Raw genomic sequence first — 27,991 nt, forward strand, 5'->3', positions numbered from 1 at the left:
CTTCAGACTCCCAAACCCAGATATCCAGTTTAGCATCCAGCACCAATGGTAATGTGCTGAAACTCATTTTGTTTCCCATGTGAATCCTGTGCTTACCATGTTAGCATGTAGCAGTTCTTTTCAAACATTATTCTGTGTTTAAATTTATCAGAATTAACAGCAAATAGTTTTACTTGTGGGCGAAATTGATATATCTTGAGCCTCTCACCCACAACTTTCAGCCCAAATTCCCGCTTACCTGCAAGCACCATAACAAAATGTCACTTTCCCTACAGCCAGTCCCACAACCTCACCTCCACGCACCCCCCACCATACCCAGGCATCCAGTTTACCAACTATCCCCAGTGGTAATATAATCTAGATTATTTTGGCCGCAAGTGCTGTACTTCCTGCACTGTACTTAGCATATTAGTATGGCAATACATTAAAAACATTATTCTGTGTTTGAAAGCCATTACAATTCTGTAATTTTTGTCTGAGAGTTATGTATATCGTGCCCATTCTGTGCTCCACCATGCAGCTACCTCTGACCTGGCACACATCTCAAATGAGACCTCACCCTCAAGCAAAATGGGCAACATGTCCAAAGACAACAATGCAAGCATCAGTGAAAAACGCCCTTCAACCTCAAACAGCACTCAAGAGCCGACCAAACCTACAATCACACAGTACACAACAATGCCTCCAAATACAACCCAAGGTTTGAATTTGCTCATTCAGACAGTCTCTTTATTCACAGAAAGCTGTTAATATACAAGTTAAGAACCCTATGGTGTGTTACTGAGAGAATAGGGATTTCTCAGTGTTTAGTTCACTGGACATAACATGGCACCAGCACTTCCAGGGAAGGGGGTTCAATTCCTAGTGAGGCCAGCCAAACCAAAAAGGCACACACTCGGGGTGTCTGGGTGGCGAAGCAGTCAGGAGTCCCTACAGACACAATTGGCCATGTCTGCGGGTGGGAAGCCGGTGGCGCCTGTTCAGGGGGGAGGGGGACTGGGGGGAATAGCGTGATCCTCCCACGTGCTACGTCCCCCTGGTGAAACTCCTCACTGTCAGGTGAAAAAAAGCAACTGGCGACTCCACATGTATTGGAGAAGACGTGGTAGTCTGCAGCCCTCCCTGGATTGGCAGAAAGGGGGGAGCAGCAACCGGGACGGCCCAGAGAGTGGGTTGATTGGCCAGGTACAACTGGAGAAAAAAAAGGGGGGAGGGGGAAAGTCCAAAAAAAAAGAGAAAGAAAAAAAAAGCACACACTCAGGATGCTTTGGATAAAGAGGCATTCACTGATGTACTATTGTATATTATTACCAATAGTATTTGATATTGTTACCAATTTTTGCTATTGTGTTCTAACCTGCATGTTTAATTTCACTGTAGCCTCCAGGCCCAGCGCGTCCACCATATGAGTACCAAATTAATTAATCAGTTATTATTGTTTATCATTTCATACATGTGTACTGATTACCCTGGAGTAATTATGTTCTGTTATGGTCATGGCTTTGTTCTAATGAATTCTATAGAAGTTGCTTTTACACATGGTGGGCTAGCATATTGACCGTTCTGAACAGACCGTCTCATTTTGAAAACATAAACTGTAAATGTTCACCATTTACATAGACCAGAAATGTTGGTCTTAGTGGGATTAATGGTGGTCCGCATTCACCAAGAGAATAAGATTATGCATGCTAATTCTGTGTGCAGGTTCATTCAACGTAACACCAATCCAATTTGGTTTACGGCTCACAATCACAGCGGAGGGAAAATACAATCTATCATTCTCTGGGACTGGCCAACCTAACCGTACAATAACAGTCAGTATTTTGAAGTCAGAAAATTACACAAAGGATATTACTGACCTGAAGCCCTGTACTGTGTATGACTTGAAGATTACTCATCATCATGACACACAAGTGCGCTATCAAGGACAACTGAACACGCTTCCAATACGTAAGTACAGACATAATAATCTTGTGTCTTTTTAAAGCTAGAATTTGAATGTCCTTTTCAATACTTTCTATCACTAGCATACCTAAAATAATAGCTAATTCATCTATATCCAAATCATGAACACACACGTATGTAGTTGCTCCTTTTAATGGATATCATCTGGAGGGACTTTTGTGGTAAAAATGATACAGCACATAATGTTTCACATCTTCACCATAGTAGCTAAATGCAGAATGATAAGGTAGGTTATGGCAAGTTTGAAGAATAAGTGAAGTTGTTTGGGCTAACAATCTGATCTAGCAGACGAGGCTCATAGAGGACCTTTACCAACAGACACTTCAGCACAACTTCAACACTGGAAGTAGTATGCCTGAAAATGGAAGACATGTGGCCCATGATAATAATCTTTACGCAACCATGTATTTATTTCAGGTGAAAATGAAGTTGAACGGGTCATCTTGGACACTGAACGTCTTTGTTATAGGAGCAAGTGGGATATCACAGCTGTACTGAGAGAACAAAATTACACTCTAGCCGACAACGGAAACAACTACACCAACGTGTTTTGTACCAAGCCTAGATACGATGACATCTGTTCTGATTTGACCACAGCCTTCACTTTACCTTCACAAAACTGTACACGTGTTACTGTCAAACAAAGCGTTGTGGGTATGTACATACTCCAAATTCATTTTTCATTACGTCCTCTGAAGCCCCACCTTTTTTTTTAAATGCTGCATTATAATGCAATCCAATGAAAATTTCTCTCTCTCTCTCTCTCTCTTGCCCCCCCCCCCCCGGGGGCCTAAAGTAATGTTTAGACGTTTCGAATCCTTGTTCTATGTGTAAAAGCGCATCCCGGCTTGTAACCAAGCCCAGTTCAATTCATTTTTACTCCATACAGGAAGTTACGTCACTCAGTAAAACAAAGGAACAGTGTGTAAAAATTACCAGCCACATCTCGCGCCTTATGTCCAAAACAACTTGTAAAGGACCAGTGAGATAACTTGAATGGTGTGTGCGTGTGTGTGCTTAATTTATGGACAGAATTGTTAGATCCAAACGACATCAAGCTGAAACTTCCCGCGGAAGTTGGCGGAAAAATTCTATGGACAAATATACCAATCTGTGAGGATAGACTCAGCATCAACTACACCTGTCAGAGTAAGTGGAAAGGCTGAACTTGACCTCACAATAATACTCCACATATGGGTGGGAGGAACATGAAAGTTTATCTCATTGAAGTGTTTAATTTAGACCGAATGTGATTTTTCCAGATTTGCTATACTGTAGACAAAATGTACTACCACTGTGCATTGTTAATGGGGAACTATGTTGTCTTTATGCAGCCTCAGACCCCGACAGAATCCATGAACCATTAGGCCTACAGGAGCTGGAGTTCTTCACAAACTACGGGTGTACTGGTGAAATCAGTTACAACAACAGCATCATAAAAAATAAAACGGATATACAGTTCAGAACTAACTGTGGTACGTTTTCTATATACGTCATCCCTGTCACCAATGTGTCTCGTCATATGACAGTATTGGCATCACTCAAGGTTTACGTGTGTTTTATGCCGTGTTCAACAGATGTTAACATAACCTTTGGAAAAGAGTCTGCGAACAACACCTCAATTGAGTTACCATGGAATATAACCAACAGCAGTTGTTTGAAAGACCTCGCTGCCACTCATAACCTCTCGTACTCTTGCAACTGCGACTCCACTGCAAAAAAGTCACGTTCAGGTCTGATATCATCCCAGTGTTCAATTTCAAATCATCCATACATCACCTTGCTTAATGCTATGAGCACCAAGGCTTTTCTCCATTTAAACTTTGTAATTGCAGCGTTCAGTTTTACAAAGGCTGTATATCGTTGCTTTATAATTTGATTTTTATATTAAATTGATATTGATTGTCATATTACCATACATTAAAAACAAGCTCGTGATGAAAAAATATTTCACGTTCTACTTTTTCAACTCCCAATAGTGAAGTTTTCCTACTCAGATAACCCCAGGGATCAAAAATGTACGATTGAGAAACTGGAGGTATATACTACACATCGGTGTAAAGTAAATCTGTTATACAAGGACTGTTTGATCTCAACTCAGGAGAAACCTGGAGACATCAAAACAAAACCAGGAGGTAAGTGTATTTTGTAAATAAAAACAATTATAATTATAAAGAATCATAAAACAAAATATTCATAAGAACTTTATCAGGAGGGGGAAGTTTCAAAAGAATTTGCATATAAATTGATGATTTCTGAAAACTATATTCATACTGCATTCAGTATCCAGTTAAGTTTACTACAATAATAATAATAACTTTATTTATATAGCACTTTTATAAAGCAATGTTACAAATATACCATAAATACAGAGATAGTATAATCATGAAGTACACAATTAAGATCATATTGTTCTGGTACTGTGTCAAAAGTGACATATTCTGCACTTGCTGATCTTTTTTTTTTTTTTTTACAAATTGTATTAGTATTAAAGTGATAGTATTAGTATGTCTTAGTATCATCATAACTGTCAGTATTAGCATTAGCATTAAATTAGCATTAGTGTTATTGATAAGCTATTTTGATAGAGATTGGGGCAGCATGGCAGTGGTTAGCGCTGTCACCTCACAGCAAGAAGGTCCTGGGTTCGAACCCCGGGGTTGTCCAGCCTTGGAGGTCATCCCAGGTCGTCCTCTGTGTGGGGTTTGCATGTTCTCCCTGTGTCTGTGGTGGGTTTTCTCTGTGGGTGCTCCGGTTTTCCCCCACCATCTAAAAGACATGCATGTTAGGGTTAAAACTCCTGTCTGTGCCCCTGACCGAGGCATGGCAAGACGAACTGAAGTTCATCCCTGGGTGCTGCACGGCGACTGCCCACTGCTCCTAGCTACACAGCTAGGATGGGTTAAATGCAGAGCATAATTTCCCTACGGGGATTAATAAAGTAGATCATAAAAAAAATTACATTCCAACAACAGCTACAAGAAAAGGCTAAATGTCATGATAATGATTATAGAAGCTATTTAAATAAGCTATTTCAATGTTCTTTGTTCAAAAGCCTGGTTGCTTGGTGGAAAAAGCTGCTACGGAGCCCACTGGTCCGGGCTTTGAGGCTGCGGTACCGCTTGCCTGACGGTAGCAGCTGGAACAGTCCGCAGTTGGGGTGGCTGGGGTCTTTGATAATCCTACGGGCTTTGCTGACACAACGTCTATGTCCTGGATGGAGTGAGGGTAGGATGGCGCGGGAGATTGACAGGCGGATTGGTGCAGCATCAGCAGTAATGTGGACGTTGTACCTGACCATTGTGGTGAAGAGGGAGCTGAGCCGGAAGGCAAACCGTTCAATTTAACAGTCAATGTTCGTTCCAACCCTCACCTGGTCATGAGCTTTGAGTAGTGACCGAAAGGGTGAGATCGTGGATACAAGCGGCTGAAATGAGTTTCCTCCGGAGGGTGTATGGGCTCAGCCTTAGAGATAGGGTGAGGAGTAAAGCCCTGCGCTGGACTGTTTTCTTAGGTCCCTTTCACACTTGAAAGTCCAAACCAAGGTCTGAACCAGAGTCTGGTTCTGGTGCTTTCACATCTGTTATTTTATAGTCATTAGGTTCAGGACTTTTGCTTTCATACCAGCGGACCTTGACTTGAACTTTTGGCTCGTTGTTGCCGCCAGGTGCGCTCGTTGTTGCCAGGTGCGCCCGTTGTTGCCAGGCGCGCTCGCTGTTGCTAGGTGTTACTGTTTGTGTTTGTTTTATCACTTCCTATGATTGATCCGAAAGTCCGAACCTTTGATTTCACATTAGACATTCATGAACCTTGGTCTGAACCGAGACTACCTCCTGAGCTTGGACCAAAGACCGAGTCTTTGATCCCTGTACCCTGGTCCAAGAGGTTTCACACCTGGCAATCTGGTTCGGACTTTTCTGGAAAGTCTGAAAGTCCGGACTAAACAACATAAGTGTGAAAGGGCCCTTAATCCCGCTCCCACTGGATTTCTGACCATTACCGCCCGCACCCGCAATGTGCTTGTCCACTCCTGCCCGCAAACATTCTGACCATTCAGGACCGCACAGTAGAATTCCATTGATTTTGTGTCTTCTCCCGTCCCGCAGGGAAAACCCATTATTTTGCTGTGTACTATTAATAAAGGGATGCATACCTGTCGGTAATAACGGAGCGAAATTACTTTCTAGTGCATAATTACATTGATACTAGTGCAATAATTACTGCTCTTCCAGTGCAATAAGTACACCTATTCTAGGGCAAAATTAAACTGTGTTTATTTGACTTATTATTTTAGAGCCTATGTTGTTTGTTTTGCTGAGGTTGTTTTAAATCTCCCTATGTCTTAACGCACTGATCAGGAGTAGCGCTCCTCTATTCTGTTCTCTTGCTCTGCATCCATACATGACACATTAATGTACTATCAAAAATATTGCACCATTAAACACAGTCGAAAAACGAATCGACTGCTTTGCAACAAAGTTTTTTATTCAGCTGATAAAGAATAAAATAAATAAAATTAAATAAGGGCAGCCACTATGTTGGCTCCACGGTCGGTGACAAACACAACACGGCCAACTAAGCAGTGACGCGTCTGTTCCAAACGCACGGAGTTTCTCCAACAGGAGGTTCCTGATGTTCTCTCCTGGTTTTGACCCGCCATCTTCGAAGGGGGCTGCAAACAACACCCTTGAAACGTGACCGAACCGAAATCGTTGTTTGTGTAATGGATGGTGCTGGATATGAATGATGTTTTGTGGTAATCCTCAGTCCATGTATCTGTTTTGATGGCACATCCATGTTTCGATGATGGGCTTGATCTCCGTTGCCACTGACGCCCGCAGTGCCTGAGTTCTCCCCTCCACATGTCTGGATACAGTGGTTGGGTGAGGCCGCAAAACATCTTTTACATCAAATTTGCCATATATAGTGACTACATTAACAACATCTTGAACTATGTCACCAAAGCCTTTCCCCTGAGACGAAGTCGTAGTGCTTTATCTTTGAAAGACCGCTCACTCTGACTGGGGAGAACGGAGCAAGTATGTCACCCCAATCCGGAGGTGCCAGACTTGTGCCCGTTGTACATCAACACTTTTGCCCATTTGTCACAGCTAACAAAGTCCAGTTCTTTTCCATCTTTGTCTGTCACAACTGAGAAATGTTTCCAAATATCAGACTTCCTTGCTTTGTTTTTGTATTGTAATGACCAACTTTGAGTTTCTTTTCAACTTCATTTGTTGACTCCACCTTTCTTGTTAGCGCCAGCTAAATCGCAGGACCCGCAGTTTATATTTTGACCCCCCGCTCCCGCCCGTAGCAAAGTTAAAACTGCTCCCTCCCGCGAGATTTGCGTTGGGGCCCGCGGGATCCCAATCCCAATGCAGTCCCCTAGTGAGGAGCTCGGACATCCGGCAGGAGCTCGGAGTAGAGCCGCTGCTCCTTTGCGTCGAAAGGAGCCAGTTGAGGGGTGATTCGGGCATCTGATTGGGATGCCTCCTGGGCACCTTCCTTTGGCGGTTTTCCGGGCCCTTCCAACTGGGATGAGATCCCGGGGTAGACCCAGAACTCGCTGAAGGGGCTACATGTCCAATATGGCCTGGGAATACCTTGGGATCCTCCAGGAGGAGCTGGAGGGCGTTGCTGGGGAGATGGACGTCTGGAGTGCCCTGCTTAGGGTACTCCAGACGTCTGCCACCGCGACCCGACCCCGGAGAAGTGGCTGATGATGAGATGAGATGAGATGAGATGAGATGAGATGAGATAACTAGTTTGCCTGCCGCAACACCACAACACAGACCTTTGTTCCGCCTGTCCTCTGGTGGACCAACCGCTGCTGGCTGACGTAAATGCATCGCTTTCTGTGCGACGCTTAGAATTTTTGGCGGGAACGTCGCCACATACACACGTTGGTATTTTTCCGCATTACTGCAAATGTAACGGCTCTTATCAGTGGCCGATAGGCTGAATTGTCATTGTGCCCCCTCGTTCGGCGAAAGATGGTAGCTCAACAGACATGTATTAAAGTGAGAATTGTCGAGATTTTTACTTTGAATGTTTGGAACAGTAATTTTGTTTTGTTTTGTTAATTTTACAGTACCCGATGCCGTAGAAATCAGGAAAGTGATTCTTCCACAGAATAATGTAATCGTGATAACTTGTAAACCTCCAAAAAAATTTAACGGGCCATTGAAGACGGTTAAGGCGGTCCTCACTTCAGAAGGCCGTGGAAGTGTCAAGAACTGTACCGAAGATGTCTGCAATTTTGAGTTCATTGATCTAAGCTACTCTACAAAATACAATTTCGAGGTACGCGTTTTCCTTTTGTTTCAAAAAGTTGGCTTCAACTTTTAAACTGTTCCTCAGTTTTCCATCAGTGTTTTTCTTCCGGATAAAGGGATGTACTGTCTTTCTAGGTGACTGCTTACAATGGACACTATTCCAGCATTCCCACGATAAAATCCATTGACACTTACTGTATGTACCCCTTGAATTATTTAACGCTATTTCGCATACACAACCACACGAACTGTTATCTATCTTTTTCAGTTAAAACGAAATTTGTTTTGTTGCATTTAACACCTCCCTTTTAATAGTCGTAGGTGAGGTATTACAATGCATTCTTTTCTGCGTTGTACATTACATCTATCTTTTTACAGACAATGACAAGGCCCTCATTGGTTTTCTGGTCTTTGCCATCATATCCACCTCCATGGCCCTGTTTCTTGTTCTCTACAAGATCTACATTATTCAGCGGAGGAAGTCCCAGTAAGGATCATTGCTCATCTCCTCCTCTGCATTGATCTGACTCTTCTCGTTTGTTTCAGAAAAATTACTCCAATCTCTTGTTTGGTTCACGTACAACAGTCATAGTTTCCAGTTGATATGTGTGACGTTTTGATAGTTATGCGTTTACATTTGAGCAGCATCATTTTTGTAACTCCTTTATTGAGAGGGGCGTATGTCCAAACATCCCTTTTCCAGTAGATATTGAGTTTTTCGATCCACTTCAATCCACCAAGAATAAAACGTAATGAAGGCCTCTAGTCAGTATTGATACGTTTATAAATCCAGATATCATAGTTATAAACTGTCACTCAACCTGTTTCTCATTAGAACAATGGAAGTAATCTAAAACCAAATTTTGCCATTTTCTTCACAGCAACCTTGATGAACATATGGAGCTAATTTCATCAGCAAGTAAGAAGACATAAGCTTCACGGGATCATTAATTAGGGCACAAACCCTTTACTATATGAGGTTCTGCAGCTATTGTTCACCAAGTATTTACCATGTTGGCACTCAGTATCAGCTGTAATGGATAAGAAGTGGCAGGATTACAACAATCTAATCTTATAAAAAACTGATAACGATATCCATTTGCACAAAATGACAAAAAAAATGTAGTGCTCAAATTATACTTTGACAAAAATAGGAGATGACTCAGGCTATGAAAGACTCAGATCTATGAAGGAAACGTGTACTTTGGATTTTAAATTAATCAAGTGGCAAAGTATAGGTTCGACTATAATTTCCATTTCTTGAAACGATTGATGGGATTTGAAAACTGCAGTAAATGGGAGCATGCTTGTGACCCACGCAATGGTGCGATGAGCTTCAAACCAAATGTTGTTTCCTGGTTCTATTAAAGTTGCTTTTTCTTATCGGCTGATTGTTTTGGTATTTGAGATGAAGAGGAGAACCTGCTGAACATTGAGCCAATCACAGCTGAAGTCCTGCTAGATGCTTATAAGAGGAAGATTGCTGATGAGGCAAGGCTGTTCCTGGCTGAGTTTCAGGTGAATTCACTATTTGTCCTACACCATGTCCAGCAAACTAAAGTAACACCGATGCCTTATAATACACAATGCAGTGCAGCTGTGATACTTATAGACCAAACTGTTCTTTGTTTCTGTTGGGCAGATGCCACTCATGCAATTTGTGACCTTTTTTCAGAGCATTCCCAGAATCTTCTCCCGCATCTTGGTGAAAGAGGCCAAAAAGTCCTACAATTCCTCCAAGAATCGTTATGTGGATATCCTGCCTTGTGAGTGGGGAGTGGTCATTTTCATTTATTTTGATTTGCTCCTGAGTAGTTCAGTGGCAAGAGCATATTGCTGGGGTTTTTTTTCACCCAGTAGCTGTCACACTAATGTATTCAAATTAAATTTACAGTGCTTTTGTTAAAAACATTCCCTGGAACTTTTTTTTTTTTAATGGCTGAAGTCTGCTTAAAGAATTCAGACACATACTGACACAGACTCAGACCACACATTGATTCCTTCTGTCAGAACTGACATGTTTTGTTGGGTGACAACACAACTTCTCTTCTTTCTTGTCCCAGATGATCACAACCGTGTCCAGCTGACCACAGGGAATGGCGAGCTTGGATGTGACTATATCAATGCCAGCTTCATTGATGTGAGGAAAGCACCGTATATAACTACTATACTACCATGACAAGCTACTAAGCTACTACTAAAACTACTACAACTAGTAGTACTACTACTGGGCGTCTGGGTAGCATAACGGTCTATTCTGTTGCCTACCGACACGGGGATCTCCGGTTCGAATCCCCGTCTTACCTCCGGCTTGGTTGGGCGTCTCTACAGACACAATTGGCCGTGTCTGCGGGTGGGAAGCCGGATGTGGGTATGTGTCCTGGTCGCTGCACTAGCACCTCCTCTGGTCGGTCGGGGTGCCTGTTCAGGGGGGAATAGCGTGATCCTCCCACGCGCTACGTCCCCCTGGCAAAACTCCTCGCTGTCAGGTGAAAAGAAGCGGCTGGTGACTCCACATGTATCGGAGGAGACATGTATGTGGTAGTCTGCAGCCCTCCCTGGATCGGCAGAGGGGGTGGAGCAGCGACCCGGGATGGCTCGGAAGAGTGGGGTTATCGGCCGGATACAATTGGGGAGAAAAAGGGGGGGAAATCCAAAAAAGAAAAGAAAAGAAAAGTACTACTACTACTACTGCCATACTAATAAAAATAATTAGAAGTAATAGTGACAAAAATGAAACAGAAATAGTAAAAGTAATGGTAATAAACAAGGAATATTAATATATTGACATGGAGCATATCATGACCATATTGAGGGATAGTGCTTATTTCAAGTAACATTGCTTTTAGGAGGTAAACCTACGCAATCAACTTTGCATATTTCTTACAATTTCCTCAACTGGCTTCTTACTACAGGGATTCAAGGAATCTAAGAAGTACATTGCGGCTCAAGGTAAAATTCTCATACTTTTTACAGATAACTCCACACAAAGTTCTGACTGATATTAAGTGTGTGTGTATGTGTGTGTGTGTGTGTGTGTGTGTGTGTGTGTGTGTCCGTGCGTGCGTGCGCATGTTTTGTGATGTAGGACCGAAGGAAGAGACTATTGGTGACTTCTGGAGAATGATCTGGGAGCAACAGTCTGCTATTATTGTAATGGTAACACGCTGTGAGGAGGGCAACAGGGTGAGACAAACACTTCTCCTGCAAACTGCCTTAATGTTGCCTGCTGCCCTCATATGCGTTGTGTGTGGACTCCCTCTGATGCACATATGCTTACACAGACACACATACACACACACAAAAGCTCTGGCCCCTGTTTTAGATTCTGTGTCCCTTATTTTCCTCTCTATTTTTGGCTAACTCATTTTATGATCTCCTTGTATGACATCATTTGTTTTTATCTTCTTTTTTTTTTTAAAGTGAATTACTTTGTGTGAAACCTCGATGCTCAGATGTTGCCCTGTTGCAGTGTTTTACTGATCCTCTCTAACCCCTGGTGTGTTGACCTCCAGGTCAAGTGTGCACAGTACTGGCCTTCCCCAGAGCAAGAGGTAGACATCTTCGAGGAGTTTGTGGTGAAGCTGAAAGGAGAGGACCACTGTCCTGATTACATCATCCGCCATCTCAGCATAACAAATGTGAGTCCCCGTTGAGATGGAAGACATTTTAAGACCAAAACATCTATTCTTGTCACTGCTAATTTCGTGGTAAGAGCTTCAGAGAGCTGTAAGGAAAATCCTCCCTGACAACTCTGGTTTCCATTTCCGTTTGCCATGGTTCACGTGCACATGTGTGTGTGTGTGTGTGTGTGTGTGTGTGTGTGTGTGTGTGTGTGTGTGTGTGTGTGTGTGTGTGTGTGTGTGTGTGTACATGCTTTAAAGCATGTGTGCCTGGGAATCCATACTTGCACTTTATCTATGCATAAATTCATGCATGTTTCTGTTCATACTGTGAGTTTTTATCCTTGTGTGTGTGCATCTGGTTGCACGTGCTCATACTAACAAACATACTAACCATCTATATATGTATGTGTATTTTAAGAAAAGGGACAAGAACACAGAGAGGGAGGTGACTCATATTCAGTTCATCAGTTGGCCAGACCATGGCGTACCAGAAGAGCCTCACCTCCTCCTCAAACTGAGGCGGCGTGTCAATGCCTTCAATAACTTTTTTAGTGGGCCCATCGTCATCCACTGCAGGTATATGAAATGTCCCTCTCTGGGGTCAACCCTGTCGTGGATTTGTGGTTTGCCCACCGAATGACTTTTGATTAAAGCATTTCGTATTCTAAACATATGCTACAATTCATTTGCTAATGGTAGAGTCACTTTTTCAAAAAATTCCCCATTCTCGCTCATTCCTATATCAACTGGATGTGACAGCCTCTCAATGTTAGAAGTTCTTTATCATCTGCATTTTTGATAAAAGTCAACCTCTCAAATGGATTGAATTGGTCGAAGTCCTGGAAGACACTAGCACTAAGCAGGTCAAAGCAATCCATTCATCCATATCTCTTTTTGTTTTGACTTTCTAATGCTCGGCCATTCATGCTTTTCAAATGTCTTGTGTTTATGACGCCATGGGTTTTCCCGGAGTTGCCGTAAACAAAGCGTTAATTTGTTAATTCACATTGCATCATACTGGCCTCCTCTTCAATAGTGCTAACAAATGGTCGAAAATCTATCTTTACAAGAGTTCATTCTTTATGCATGCAGTGCTGGTGTGGGCAGGACAGGCACCTACATTGGCATAGACGCCATGATCGAGGGCCTGGAGGCAGAGGGCAGAGTGGATATATACGGCTACGTAGTCAAACTTCGCAGACAGAGATGTCTCATGGTTCAAGTAGAGGTAAAATGTGACTTTAGACAAGAACTTTGGGTTCGCGAAGCGAACCCTAGTTATATGAACAACGACAAAATGGCTGAGAGGGTTATTGCATTGTGACATCATCCACAATAGCTCGCTGGAAAAAAGAAAAACGATGGAGGTGCATTCCCCGTGCCAATCCCGGACAATATGACCCCCTGTGGTCATATGTCCTCCCACCGACCCCGTATTGGCACGCCCACCGGAAGCGCTATTCCTCTTTATAAGTCGAACCATCTCCAACTAAATGAGCACCACACCTGTGGCCCGGGTAGGAGGAGAACGGCTCTATTCTCAGCCATTTTGTCGTTGTTCATATAACTAGGGTTCGCTTCGCGAACCCAAAGTTACATTTCACGTACTCCAAAATGGCTGAGAGGGTTATTGCATTGAACAACGACAGGATTCGTGCCTCCGTTCCCTAGCCGTCCAATGAACCCTTCAAACCCCTGGTGGGAAGGGGTACGCGTTCTGATGAGAGCATCCTAAGAGGCCTGCTCCAGAACAGCGTCGGCAACCGACCGCACCTTAATGTGCCGGTGATAATGCCGTAAGAAAGTGTTCTCACCACTCCAAACCGCCGCCTGGCGGATGACCTCCCAGTCGATACCTGACAACACAGCTATCGACGTAGCAGTCCCTCGGGTAGAATGCGCCTTCAGCTTAGGAGCTGTTTTACCCGCTTTGGTATACGCCTCTGTAATACCATCCACCAGCCAGTGTGCTAGCCTCTGGGTGGAAAGGGCATAACCTGGTTTGCTCACTCTGTAGGTCAACAGCAGCCTGTCAGACCTACGAATATCTGCTGTGCGCCGCATGTAAATGCGTAAAGCCCGTACAGGACACGAGAGGTGCAAGCGTTTCTCATCCCTAGTCACCGGTGAGGGATGAAACGCGTGTATCACCACCGGGGCCCTTCTCGTCAGGACAGACACAGTTTTGGGCACGAAGCTGGGGTCTGTAAAGAGCGTGACCATCAGATCACCAGAAAACACCATCCCCTTGATGGTGAGTGCAGTGAGCTCACAACCCCTCGCTGCGGTGGTAAGTGCCAAGAGCACAGCCAGCTTAGCCGAGACATAACGCATGTCTGCCGTAGACATGGGTTCAAAGGGATCTTTCTCTAGTGCGCGCAGAACAAGGGAAGCATCCCAAGTTTCAGCTCTCGTAAGCTCCTTAGCTGAGAGCTTCTTAGCACCCAACAGGTACTGCGTCATGAGCGGGTGCGTGAAAACCGTGCTACCCTCGGTCTTCCCCCCGGAAGAACGTGAGAGCCGATACACAAACTTTGACCGAGGAGAAAGACCATAGTCTATCACTCCTACAGACCTCCACAAAAGTCAGTATAGGGCCAATCCCTACTGACAAAGGGTCCATGTCGCGTTCAGCGCAAAATTGGTCAAATCGATTCCAGTACCCCTGGTACCTGGAATACGTGGAGTCTTTACGCGCCGCTAAGATGACACGAATCACTTGCGCACTAAGTCCCATAGCTAAGAGCCTGGCTTTGTAAGCATCCACGCCGCTAACCGGGAGCCTCCTATCCAGGGGCCCTCCCGTAGCAGCCCTCCTGCTTGCGTGAGCGCGTCCGCCCACTCCGGGACGTCGAACCGCTCGCCTACTATCCAGGGCACTATTCGCGGAAACCACGGGGTGCTCGGTTCGTACGGGGCCACGAGAACTAACCGACCCCCTGTGCGCTCGAACTTGACCACCAGGTCTAGGAGGCACCTGCGCGGGGGGAATGCGTAAAGCATCTCCTCGGGCCATGGATCTAGTCCAAGCGCGTTGACCCCCAACGGCGCTAGGTCGGACGGGAGCATCGAGTACCAACGAGGGCACTTGTAATTGAGTTTCGATGCGAACAGATCCACTTGAGCTACCCCGAACCTCTCCCAGATCATAGCCACTATGGCTGGGTTGAGGCTCCAATTGTCCGCATGCGGGCCGCCTCTCGAGAGGATGTCCGCTGCTTCGTTGTCCTTCCCAGGAACATGAAGCGCCCTGATTGATAGCGCGTTGCTGTTGACCCAAATCCAAATTTGCATGGCCAACTCTCTGCAACGCTTGGACTTCATACCGCCTTGGCGGTTGATGTAGGCCTTGGCCGTCATGCTGTCTGTCATTATCAGTATGTGACGGCCTACGAGATCCTGAGCGAAATGCTGGATAGCCAGCCAAATCGTCTCCGTCTCGCGCGCGTTGATGTGGACCTTCTCCCCAGACGGCCACACTCCTCGCGCTGTTTTGTAGCCAAGGATGGCCCCCCAACCCGAGAGGGACGCATCCGTATAAATCGTTACCTCGGGTCCCCTGGGGCTCATAGGGACCCCAGACATGTCCACGCAGGCTCTGTTCCAGTGGTCTAGGTCCTGCGCTACCACGCGCGGGACCAGGATAAGATGGTTGTTGTACCGGCGTTCGTTGCCGTATTTCAAGAAGTGAACTGCGAACCACAATTGCAGTCTCCTCATGAACAACAGACCTAAAGGAACAACTTGGTGAGCCGATGCCAGAAGGCCCAGCAGCCTCCTGATCATCCGATAAGTGACATATGTCCCCGGGACGAAATGTGCTAACGTGGTCTTGGTGGAATGCCATCTCTCTTGCGTAAGGGTTGCGCGCATGGATACCGTATCCAAACTCAGACCCAGATACGTTGCCTGGCACGAAGGCCATGGCGCGCTCTTCTTTATGTTGATAGTGAAACCCATGTACTCCATGAATTCCATCAACTCCTGAGTATGGAGTATTGCTTGTTCCGGCGACCGGGCCAACACCAACAGGTCGTCTAGGAACCATGCCAAGCGCATACCTTTGCGCATCAACACTCCGAGCGCTGCTTTCACACACCTTGTGAATGTCAGAGGAGAGAGGCGATATCCGAACGGGAGGCATGTGTACTGGTAACACTGACCCCGGTAACAGAACCGAAGATACTTTCTGTGTCTTTCCGCAATCGGACAATGATAGAAAGCATCTTTTAGGTCGACCGAAGTTAGCCAATCGGACTGTGTCACCATTGACAGCAGAACCGGTGTGCGTAGCATTTTGAAACTGACCTTCTCTACATACTTGCTGAAGGGTTTCAAATCTAGGATTGGGCGCATGCCCCCATCCTTCTTCGGGACCAGAAAGTAACGGCTGTAAAACCCGTCTTCTCTTTCTAGGGGAGGAACCAACGTGATTGCCCCTTTCGAGAGTAACTCTGTGAGTTCGTTGTCTAGGATTTGTGCTTCGGCCACCGACCCCGGTTCCGTATGCACTATTCCCAAGTACGGGGGTACAATACCGTTCTCGAAAAGGATTTGGTGTCCGTGGGCTATCTGATCCAAAACAGAAGCCGGCGGGACCAATTCCTTCCACCTGTGTAACATGCGTGACAGAGGTCTCGTTGCCTCCTGTACCTTGCTGTTCAGGTAGCGCGCGTAAGTTGCGCGTAAAGGGTCTGGGGAAGCCCCGCCCGCCATGCCCTGCATCCATGGGGGGGCTTCGTCCTTGTAAAGGAGACCCAGATGGGGGAATTGGCGTTTTGAACCTTTCCAAATTACCATTTGACCCATCAGAGAGACTAAACATTGTCGCATCATAGTCCCCTCCCAGGGGCTCATTTGCGCTCATGTCATTATTATCCAATATTTCCAGCAGGGATGTTATTACATTGTTATCATCATCTTTACCTAAAGATTCAGACAGACAATCAGACTTGCGTTTCAAACCTTTTAAAACGCAATCACCATCATCACCAACATAAAAACTTTTATTCACATTCACAACCTTTGGAATAGAACAAGTAGACTGTGCATCAGAAACCAAAATAAAAGGCGCAGTGTTTAGCCCTGCGCACGCTGTGTCCCCTGAACAAGCGTCTATATCGCCGGAGACGGCTCTGGAATCAGTCTGTTGGTGTGGGTCGTAACATCCTGACGAAACACGTCACTTGGCAGCTCCCTTCTTGGAAGTGTCTGTGCTGTCCGGCTTGGCCGCTGGATCTGTGGAAGACTGGGAGTTTGGACGTGAGCCCTGTCCACGCCCGCGCCCCACTTTACCACCTCTTTTTGGATAAGTCTCTCTCCATTTCTGCTTGCGCGCAGGCTTGTCCCCCTGCCCTGTGCCCACCGCGGGCTTAGGGGTAGGCGGGTTCTTCATCATCGGGAGAAGCTCCTTGTGCAAGGTTTCGCGCTCGGCCTGGGCGACCTTGTATTTGCTGATAATGTCCGGGGTCGTTCCAAACAGGCCCTGGTTCCCTGCGCAGGAGTGGGCCATCCACTCCTTGCAGAATTCCTCTTTTACCCCGGCTGTCTCTAGCCAGAGACGTCTGCGCGAAAGGGTGGAGGCAGCTGCGCTAGAACCGCACTCTAGAGCGATGGAATACAGCAGCGATCCCAGGGAGTCAGCTATGCGTTCCATTTCCAAGATGTACTCACAACCTGCTTCGCTGGCCACTACGTCACCGAACTCGGCCCCGTCGATACCTGCTGTAGCGATGGCGGCTTTGCTTTGCTCGACGTTTGATAGGCTGCAGAGCTTGCGCATGTACGCCGTTATCATCCCAGCCGTTGAGACGAGTCCAGCTGCGCGTGTACTGGCGTGCCATGCATCACACGCGTAACGATCCACCTGTTGGCCCCACTGCGAAGGGTGTTTGGGAGTATCGCGAGACCCCACCTTGGTGTTAGGGTTGAACGATAAAACGTCCCTCTCTGGTTGCGGAATTTTCCAGTCTTTGTAGTTGAGGTTCCTAACCTCGACTGCTAAGACGTCAACCCCCTTCTGACTGAACTTTGAGGACGATTTAAGTAGCGGATCCGCCTCCGCCCGCTTAAACGCTCGTTCGATGTGAGGATAAGGTGGTAGAGTGGAGTCCCTGACCCTCTCTGCCATTCGTGGAAAATCGGCTACCACCGGATCTTGAGGATTGCCCGGCTCGGTAACGATGTCGGCAGACTTGACCGCTCGCGCGAACAGATCGCGGTAACTGGCGAGGAATGTTTCGGACCCACGTTGCATGGCGTCGCCATCTTTGTTTGGTTGAGACGAACTTGGCTGGTCGTCTTCCACGCCCTGATCGTCTACTTCCTCAGGCAGTGAATCCTCGGGTTCCGCACCCGCCGAATAACATGCCACGGATTCACCAGGGAGAGATAGGATCTCATTGATCCAGTCCTCTCTAACTATCCCGGATGGTGGGATAGCCTCTGGCTCCGGAGGGATGCTAATGCTAGCCGCCGTCCCGTGACTGTAGCTAGGAAGCATCGGAGGGATGTTGCTAGCCTCCGCCCCATGGCTATAGCTAGGTAGCACCATGCTAGCCGCCTCGTTAGCAGGTGCGAAGGGATCTGCAAGTCCCCATCTTTGACGGTACAGGGCAGCCCACGTTTGGCGCCCCGATCCTCTGATGGTTTTACAGAAATTGCAGTCGATCTCATTACGGTCTACATCTCTCAAGTAGCCCGTGTAGTGAACATGCGGGATATGGGAGACACAGTCCGGATGGGGGTCCCATTGGAGCGTCGCCGGTTTAACACACCCGCACCAAGCGTAGAATCCGGCCACATCGACCGGATTAACAACATCTTGGCGATAAAAGGTAAGCTAACTATAAGTTAGTATCTAATATACCAGTATATCACTAGATTACTTGCGTATTTGCAGTTTTCCTCTTAGTCCCAGCGAGAGAGAAACAGCCATCGACCGATCTCATTTGGTTGGAGATGGAAAGAGGAATAGCGCTTCCGGTGGGCGTGCCAATACGGGGTCGGTGGGAGGACATATGACCACAGGGGGTCATATTGTCCGGGATTGGCACGGGGAATGCACCTCCATCGTTTTTCTTTTTTCCAGCGAGCTATTGTGGATGATGTCACAATGCAATAACCCTCTCAGCCATTTTGGAGTACGTGAAATGTAACCTAGAATTAGTTTGTTGTTCATGTATACATACGGTTTGGTGTGATCATATCATCTTTTGCAAGTGAACTTGTTAACGTGTTTGCGGTGTTGACATTCCCCATATTGATCGTGAAGTTACATTTTCTCATGCAGGCCCAGTACATCCTGATTCACCAGGCACTGATAGAGCACAACCAGTTTGGAGAGACAGAGACCTCCCTGTCTGAGCTCCACAGTATGCTGGGCATGCTCAAAATGAGAAACTCCAGCTCTGACTCCACCCTGCTGGAGGACGAGTTCCAGGTCAGACACCCCTTACTGGTCTTACTGGTTTATTTAATGGTGAGATTTTGGATTTTTCAGTACTCGAGTATGGACTGATTCTTGAGTCCAGTCTCCACATTTCAATGGTCTCGCTCTTGTCTCAGGCCTCACAGCGTAATAATGATGATAATAGTAATAATAATAATAATCATTGCCTGTATATAGCGCTTTTCTAGGTACCCAAAGCACTTCAGACTTGAGTCAATCTCGGACTATGTGGACTTGTGATAACTTTTCAAGACTGCGCGAGTACAAAAATCTTTTTTTTTTTTATTGCTGAACTAAATGTCAAACTTCACCTGAGGAGATAAATGAAGTACTACCTAATGTGTTCCTTTTTTTTAAAATGTACATTGGAAATCTGGAATCTGAAATAAATACATTTGTTGGCGGAGGGAAAAAAAAGCCAAAATAAATTTGACTGTAGTGAAATTTAGCCTTTTATCATGATAGTAGACTATAACAGTTACAGTCATGGTGTTTATTTGGTGTTGCGCTGTTCTGGTGTCAGTCTTTACTGACTCTATACCATCTCATATTAATCTTGAGTTGGCCTCACCACCTTTAAATCTTGGACTTGACTCAGATTTGATAGGCTTAAATCTTGGACTTGACTCAGACTCAGTAAGCTTAAATCTTGGACTTGAAGTCTCGATAAACTTAAGTCTAGGACTTGACTTGGACTGGGTAAGCTTAAGTCTAGGACTTGACTCGGACCGGGTAAGCTTAAGTCTAGGACTTGATTGGACTGGGTAAGCTTAAGTCTAGGACTTGAATCAGACTCAATAAGCTTAAGTCTAGGACTTGACTCAGACTCGCTCCCTTAAAGACTTGGCCTGGACTTGATCTCGCCCTGAATGGTTTTGACGGGAAGGCTAGTTAGATTTGGGAACTGCTTTTAAAATCCCACCATGTACATGGTTCATGTTAGATGCCCATGCATGTCAGTTTGGTAATACTGCTATCTATCAGTTTAATTACTTCTGGATTTTGTAAGAATGTGCACATTTTATCAATCTCTCCTCCGCAGTACTCAAATCACCACCTACCTGTACACTAGTAATGTGAGGGTAGCTACCTCTTCAGTGAGTCACACATTAAATAAAAATATATCACTGTTGTTGGAAAAAAAGCATGTCAAATGAAAGGGATAAAAAACAAAACAAAAAAACAACCATAGAATAACCAGGAAGTTTGTAATTGTGTGAGATTTGGTAGTAAGTGTACATAAGGACACTCCCTTAACCCCTCAAGTGCCTTATAAGTCTTTTAATCAGTCGTCTAATTTTTTCCATGTCTTTTTTTACATCTTCACTACTCTTAACAGACAGCTAGGTAGGGCTGAACGATTTGGGAAAATAATCAAATTGCGATTGTTTTTAGACCAATATTGCGATTTCGATTTAGCATGCGATTTTTTTTCAAAGTTCATTATCTTCTGTGTTATCCACTAAACACGGAAAATGGCGTTCTATTACATCACAATTTTGGTTTGAATCCGATTAGTCGTTCAGCCCTACAACTAGGCCTTGTTCCTTAACGTGAAAGCACTGCAGTTTTTTTCACTCTTTCTCTCTGTGATACAATTCAGAGAGTCCCCAAGTATAAAAACTGGAGGACCTTCAACGCTGGGCTCTCTGAGGAGAACAGGAAGAAGAACCGCCTTTCAAATGTCCTCCCCTGTAAGTGTGAACTCAGCAAAGTGGAATGAAGAACAGACATGCGCTTTGGAAAATACCTACAGGGAATTTCCAGTTTAGTTTTATTCATCCAGGTTAGATTCACAGACATTATAGGTTTCTTGGGATGCTTACCAAGGCAGGAGTCATGTACTATTAAAAAACAAAAACAACAACAACAAAAAAAACAATCACGCATCATAAATAAAATCACATAAAAAAGGTGAAACTTAAAGCACCGGCAACTTCCGATGTTTTCTTTGCCCAGGTCTCTCCCTGCTAATGGGACAGAGATTATGAAATCTTTCTCTCATTTCTCTGTCCAAACTAAAGAGACAACACATAGAACTGATGTAATATGTGTGATATGTACAGATATAAATAGCGGAAAAGCTTTCCCTGTTTAGCATTATCAAGAAATGTATGTCAGTGACTGAGAGGGTAAACATGGGGTGGCTTGTCAGCCTTAAATCAGTTCATGCATAAATCATATTGTGAATTTATTGCGCGGTTAAGTTTGACTTGTGGCATGTCCTGATGTCTCCAATGTCTCATCTTCAGATGACTATAACCGAGTGTTGCTGAGGTTGGATAGTGAAGTCAGTCATGACGGTGACGGGGATGACGATGATGACGATGACGATGATGGCGAATCGTCTGATGAAGAGGATGAGAGGTCCACCAAATATATCAACGCCTCCCACATTGATGTATGTAAACCTGATGACTTACAGCTTTTACAGTTGACGAAATCTCCAAAGACAGGGCTGTGCCTTGAAATTAAATGAAACAGTTATTTCGCCACCAATTGCTTTCCAAGATAGAAAAAAAAACCCCGGCTTTTTGTATTAGTCGTTACCTAATCTGGTTGTTATATAGTCTCACCACTCACAGAATTAAATGAAAGTTGAAAAAGAGTGTGTTTTCAAGTGTTTTCTTGTCCCACACAGGGCTACTGGCGCCCACGGAACATCATTGCAACCCAGGCACCGCTGCCAGACACCATAGCTGATTTCTGGCAGATGGTTTTCCAGAATAAAGCTAGGACTGTTATCATGCTGTCCGACAGTGGCGAGAGTGATTTGGTGAGAGCCTGACATACTTTACATACAGTACCACACTCATGATATATAAATGTAGAAAAACAAGCAGCTTCACAAACACACATTAGGATACATTGTGTAATAGATATTACAATAGGGGCGGCACGATCACGCAGTAGTTAGCGCGGTCGCCTCACAGCAAGAAGGTCCTGGGTTCGAGCCCCGGGGTAGTCCAACCTCGGGGGTTGTCCCAGGTCGTCCTCTGTGTGGAGTTTGCATGTTCTCCCTGTGTCTGCGTGGGTTTCCTCCGGGGGCTCCGGTTTCCTCCCACAGTCCAAAGACATGTAGGTCAGGTGAATCAGCCGTACTAAGTTGTCCCTAGGTGTGAATGCGTGGGTGTTTGTGTGTGTGTGTGTGTGTGTGTGTGTGTGTGTGTGTGTGTGTGTGTGTGTGTGTGTGTGTGTGTGTGTGTGTGTGTGCGGGCCCTGTGATGGACTGGCAACTTGTCCAGGGTGTCTCCCCGCCTGCCGTCCAATGACTGCTGGGATAAGCTCCAGCATCCCCATGACCCTGAGTAAGGATAAGCGGTTTGGATAATGAATGAATGGATGGATGTAATAGATATATAGGCTGCTACCATACAAACATACATCATTTGTCAAGAGTAGGCAAGTATCATGAACATTTAGGCAGTGATAATTCCTCATTTGACCTCGTTTCTACACCTATGACAATTACAACAACATTTACATAGTGTGTGTGCACATGTGTGTGTGTGTGTGTGTGTGCATGTGAAAACATTAATATTAACATTCCTGTACATAAATAATGAAAAGTTCACTTATATTTATCGCTGTATTAGTAATCCTCCAGTAAATTCAATTCTTCATTTACTTGATTCATTAATTAAAATATCTATTCACTATGCACATGTATTCACACAGCGGCATTTAATGCTGCCGGTTTCTTTGTCAGGAGTCTGCTTACTTTGGGAATGAGAGGAAAAACTTTGGGGATATCGAGGTGGCGGTGACAGCCACAGACAACTCCCCAACCTTCACCACCCGTGTCATGCAGATACGTCATGCCAAGGTGACTGAACCCACAACCTGCTCTTTATTTGTTAGAGCTGTGTTGTCTTCTCATGACCAGGAAACTTGCCAGTTACCTAGTTTTGAATGTTTTCTAGGAAAGTACTCTCTGTTGAAATGTCGATTTATCCATATAAGATGCATTCGGGCTATTAATTATGTACACCGCCTGCCTGTGATGTGACTTGTCATTTCCCCTAAATTTCAAAAGGCAACCCCCCCCCCCACAAACTTGAGTCATACAGTTCCGCTTTCACCAACAGAGGAAAGAGAGTCGGCAAGTGAAGCATTTCAGCTTCCTGAAGTGGGTGAATACAGAACTGCCAGAGAGGGCCCAGGATTTGGTCGACATGATCAAGAACATCAAGCAGACCTGCGGCTATGGAAAAAGCAAGTCTGAGAGGACCACGCCCATAGTGGTCCAGTGCAGGTGAGACTAAGCTTGTGTAATGCTCAGTGGGAATCTGCTCTGCTATGTAAGTGCATGTTTGAGCGATACAGTGGCATACCTGTTCAGAAATAAACAGGCGAGTGACTCATTTCTGTCCCGGAGGGTGGTGGTGGGACACAGTGGGAACTGCGGGATCTGATCAGGGCGAAAGCAGTGTTAGCATCGGAGTCAAGTTTTCAATTCAGGTCCATGAATTTTAAAAGGAAACATGGGTAGGAGGTTTTGCCTGCACCATTCTGTTACAGTCGTAACCCCCTTGTTTTATGTTTTGTTAGCTTTATTTATACTGTGATGGGCTGGCGGCCTGTCCAGGGTGTCTGCCCGCCTGCCGACCAATGACTACTGACTACCGTGATGGGCTCCAGCATCCTCACGACCCTGCGTAGGATAAGCGGTTTAGATAATGGATGGATAGCTTTATTTATTCATTCATTCGTGTATTTGTGCTCTTCCTCTTCTCAGTGATGGCTCGACCCATTGCGGTGTATTCTGTGCCTTGTGGAACCTGCTGGACGCCGCTGAGACTGAGAAACTCGTGGACGTTTTCCAGGTGGTCAAATCCCTGCGTAAGGAGAGGCCAGCAATGATCTCCAGCCTGGTAAGAAATGGGAGCAAAATGGTTGTTCTTTACTCATTAAAATAAGTTACAAGGCTTTAATTAAAGCAGCAGTCTGAGGATTAAGCATTAAAGCACTTGGCCTCAGTCAAAGAAAAGGGACATATCCATGTTTTTCCATGTTTTAGTCGATTTACTGCAAATCATGCATACTTAATTGCTCCCAATCTAAAGCATATCCTGTCTTCCTTAATTTAAGCTTTGAGGTGATAAATCCTGCCTTAAATTGCTCTGCTTCTTAGGCGTACAACTCTGTCATCATGAAGAAGTCACAGCCTTCTTGAATTTTGTTTGTAAAACCCTTTTTTCCCCCCCGGGGACTATTCTATAGCGGTGACATAAATGCTACTGTGTGGGTGTCTCCGAATCAGTCCATGGCTTTATTATTCTGCAACGATAACATAATTTTATAATAATCCAGGTGAGAGATTCACAGAAAGTTGAATCAGTTCATCCGGACACGTTTATTGAGAGAAACGTTTCATCACTCATCTAAGTGACCTCTTCAGTCTCAGCTGACTGCAGGTATCCCCACCCTCATAAACAACACAGTGGTGTAACGACCAAAACCAACGATCGGTTTCATGTGCAAATTGCGGTGACCATTTACCAGAGTTACAACGACACAAACAGAGCAATACAGTGTACGCCGTTAAGTGCTGGGAGGATTGCTGTGACTTGTAAATCAGGGAAACCAAATAGACGCTGGCCAAGAGGATGACACAACACAGAAGAGCTAACACGTCAGACGAGGACTCCACAGTCTACACCCATCTGCAGGCTAGTGGCCACTCTTTCAAGAATGAAGATGTGCACATCCTTGATAGGGAGGAATGCTGGTTTGACCGGGGAGTCAAAGAGGCCATCTATGTGAAGAGGGAACAACTATCCCTGAACCGAGGGGGGGGGGGTACATCTGTTGTCATGAGTAAATGCTGGGATTGCAACCATTCCCAAATCCTCTGAATAGTACACATTGCCATTGTAACTCAGGGGGCAGTACTATAGGCAGAGAGGCATGGGTGTGCTATGGGTTCCCCAGTCTCACCTATAGTGGCCAACTTGTGTAGGGAGTAAGCTGAAAAGAGGGCTCTGGTGTCCTGTCCAGGCCCAGGGACACCACCTAGCCATTGGGTTCAGATTTGTGGACGACACCTGGGTTAAAATTAAATCTCAGGATGTACCACATTTCACCAAACTCTGGACAACCACATCAAGTTCACCAGGGAGGATGTGAAAAATCAGAGGTTAGCCTTCTTAGACTGTGAAATTGCAATTGGTGATGGGGGATATTTGATGATGTTTACCGTAAACCAACACATACTGATGAGTACTTAAGGTTTGACTCTCATCATCCACTGGAGCACAAACTAGGAGTCATCAGGACGCTGTACCACCGAGCCAACGACATCCCCACTGACGCAGCAGCCAGGGAAGGGGAGAAATCCCACATTAAACAGGCCCTGGTTAAGTGTGGTTATCCTAACTGGGCGTTTGTCAAAGCCAGGAGGACGCCCAAACAGTGCACCAGCCAATCAAAGAGAGGAGAAGGACAACAGCTGCCTAAGTGTAAACCAGTGTTGATTCCGTATGTGGTTAGAGTGTCGGAAAAGTTGAGGCGTGTATTTTCCAAACAACACATCTCAGTTGCTTTCAAACCCCAAAACACGCTACGCTCTACCCCAAGGATCGGGTCCTCCGGCACAAACAGAGCAATTTAGTGTATGAGGTTAAATGCCAGGAGGATTACCATGATTTATACATTGGGGAAACTACAGGCCAGTGGCCACTCTTTAAAGGATGAGGATGTGCACATCCTTGATATGGGGAGGGGGGGCTAAGAGTACATCTGTCGCCATTTTACAATGCTGTGATTGCGAACATTCCCAAATCCTCTTCGAATAGTACATATGGCCATTGTAACTCTAGTTAATGGTCACACCCATAGTTACATATGAAACTGATCGTTGGTGTCAGTCGCTATGCCACTGTATTGTTTATAAGGGTGGGATACCTGCAGTCAGTTGAGACTGAGGGGGTCACTTATGCCCCTTTTCCACTACATGGTACTGGCTCAACTCGACTCGACTTTTTCGTTTTCCATTACTGGAAAGTACCGGCATTTTGGTAACTGTTACCACTTTTCTGGTACCACCTTTGTCGAGGTTCCAAAAAAACTGGAGTGGGTACCAGAATCAATGCAGTCCAGCTACACTGAGGGGGTACTGTTACGGTGATGGAAAACAACACTCTGCGAGTCGAGTCGAGTTGAGCCGGTATCATGTCGTGGAAAAGGTTCATTAGATGAGTGATGAAATGTGTCTTTCAGTAAACATTGTATCTAGATGAACTGATCCAACTCCCTGTGATTTTCTTACCTGGATTATCGAGCATGCATTAAGACATGTGAGGTGTACCTGATTTGTTGTAAATGGGTCAAAACATTGGTGTGGCCTTTTCAGATTACTGAAATTAATATCTCTGTTGCTGATGGACAGGAGATCTCAGCTTTATGTCACATTGAGACTTGATGCTGTATCAACTAGTATCTACTCAGCCTAAAGCTGGTAGTGGAGATAGATCGTAAGGTTTATCTGCTGACATATACGTCTTCACTGATACTGTTGTTTCCATACTAAAATGTTTCGTGTCCATAACAGGAACAGTACCAGTTTTTGTATGATGCGCTGGAAGGAGCCTTTCCTGTTCAGAATGGGGATGTGAAGGCAGCATCGGACACAGCTTCAGCAGGGGATTCAGTCCAGATGATCAATGAAACCAACGCTGCAGAGGCAGCAGCTGAAAATCAGGCTTTGCAGTCAGCCAGCGATAACCAGGGAGCAGACGCAAAGGAGGCGGCAGAGAGCACTCCTCTGGTAGGACACATGGGCAACGAGGACAAACAAGAGCAGCCAGATAAGGTGTCCAGCAGTCAGGCAGAGAAGGCACCGCCACAGGAGTCCAGAAGTGCCCATGCTGCCACTCCGGAGATGTGAGACAACCCCAGTGAAAATAAAAAGAAGTGAGCAAAAGACAGAGGAAAGAAGGAAGGAAAGAAGAAGACGAGGGGGGAGCATGGAAAGGGGAAAAGAGACTAAGACAAATAAGTTGACAAGACAAATAATTAGAAACAGAAGAAGAAAGAGTGGAACTGTATCTCTTCCCATGTAAGTGCTTTGATGTACAGTTCTGCAAGTTTTTAGATTCTAATTTTGAAGTTGTCACTTACATGACAAAAAGTCGTAGACGGTTTGTGTGTCAGTGCCCTGTGCATTGTTGTGCATGATGCACTGAAGTCCTGGCCAAGGTCAGTAATTGAGCTCTTCATTTAATTACCTTCATGAATGTATTATTAATGTAAAGCTTTCATGCAGTGTTTGTGAGGTCAGAATTTGTTTTATGCTCATATTTGATATAAACTTATAAAGATCTGATTTAAATGTAAAACTTAAGTTATAATTAGTAGGGTTTATTAGTGAATAGTTTAGTATCAGAAATTAAGGGTTATCTGTGAACAAGCCTCACTTTGTACTACATTGCTGTTCTCAAACTAGATGTTATTGGATTTTAATTCCTTAGAGTCAGTTGAAATTCAGATGGTTTGTTGTTACATATCCTGCTCTATTACTTAATGTGGTTATTCTTGAGTTGGTTAACGAAATGTTAACAGTACTTTACATAAAAACAGCTGATGTGTTGTTTTGCTAAATAAATGAATGCTCTAAGCTAAATTAAGTTTTACTTGCATTATGTACAGCAGTCATTAAATTAACGACTTAT

General features: G+C 45.0%; 1 protein-coding gene across 1 annotated transcript; it reads left to right on the forward strand.

Moving 5' to 3' along the window:
• Positions 1 to 17: 17 nt before the first annotated feature.
• On the forward strand, positions 18 to 27,990 carry ptprc (protein tyrosine phosphatase receptor type C). Its single transcript, XM_056276508.1, has 29 exons — positions 18 to 48; positions 276 to 347; positions 521 to 700; positions 1,705 to 1,950; positions 2,383 to 2,619; positions 2,998 to 3,114; positions 3,300 to 3,440; positions 3,543 to 3,698; positions 3,945 to 4,100; positions 8,060 to 8,271; positions 8,379 to 8,439; positions 8,622 to 8,730; positions 9,125 to 9,162; positions 9,652 to 9,761; positions 9,919 to 10,009; positions 10,307 to 10,383; positions 11,159 to 11,195; positions 11,332 to 11,429; positions 11,759 to 11,884; positions 12,288 to 12,445; positions 12,962 to 13,097; positions 19,161 to 19,310; positions 20,923 to 21,013; positions 21,572 to 21,720; positions 21,961 to 22,095; positions 23,029 to 23,145; positions 23,408 to 23,574; positions 24,058 to 24,193; positions 26,872 to 27,990. Exons 3-29 carry the CDS (start codon positions 571 to 573, stop codon positions 27,205 to 27,207), a joined length of 3,717 nt encoding a protein of 1,238 aa, XP_056132483.1. The 5' UTR covers positions 18 to 48; positions 276 to 347; positions 521 to 570; the 3' UTR covers positions 27,208 to 27,990.
• Position 27,991: the final 1 nt, after the last annotated feature.

Source organism: Lampris incognitus, chromosome 3, assembly GCF_029633865.1.
Source record: "Lampris incognitus isolate fLamInc1 chromosome 3, fLamInc1.hap2, whole genome shotgun sequence".
Taxonomy (NCBI): domain Eukaryota; kingdom Metazoa; phylum Chordata; class Actinopteri; order Lampriformes; family Lampridae; genus Lampris; species Lampris incognitus.

What these genes read in the sequence shown, in the direction of transcription:
- ptprc (XM_056276508.1), top strand. Translation starts at nt 571, where the DNA reads ATGGGCAACATGTCCAAAGACAACAATGCAAGCATCAGTGAAAAACGC. An exon ending in AAAATCCATTGACACTTACT is followed by an intron (nt 8,440 to 8,621) that starts GTATGTACCCCT and finishes ATCTTTTTACAG; the next exon opens with ACAATGACAAGGCCCTCATT. An exon ending in GTCTCATGGTTCAAGTAGAG is followed by an intron (nt 13,098 to 19,160) that starts GTAAAATGTGAC and finishes TTTCTCATGCAG; the next exon opens with GCCCAGTACATCCTGATTCA.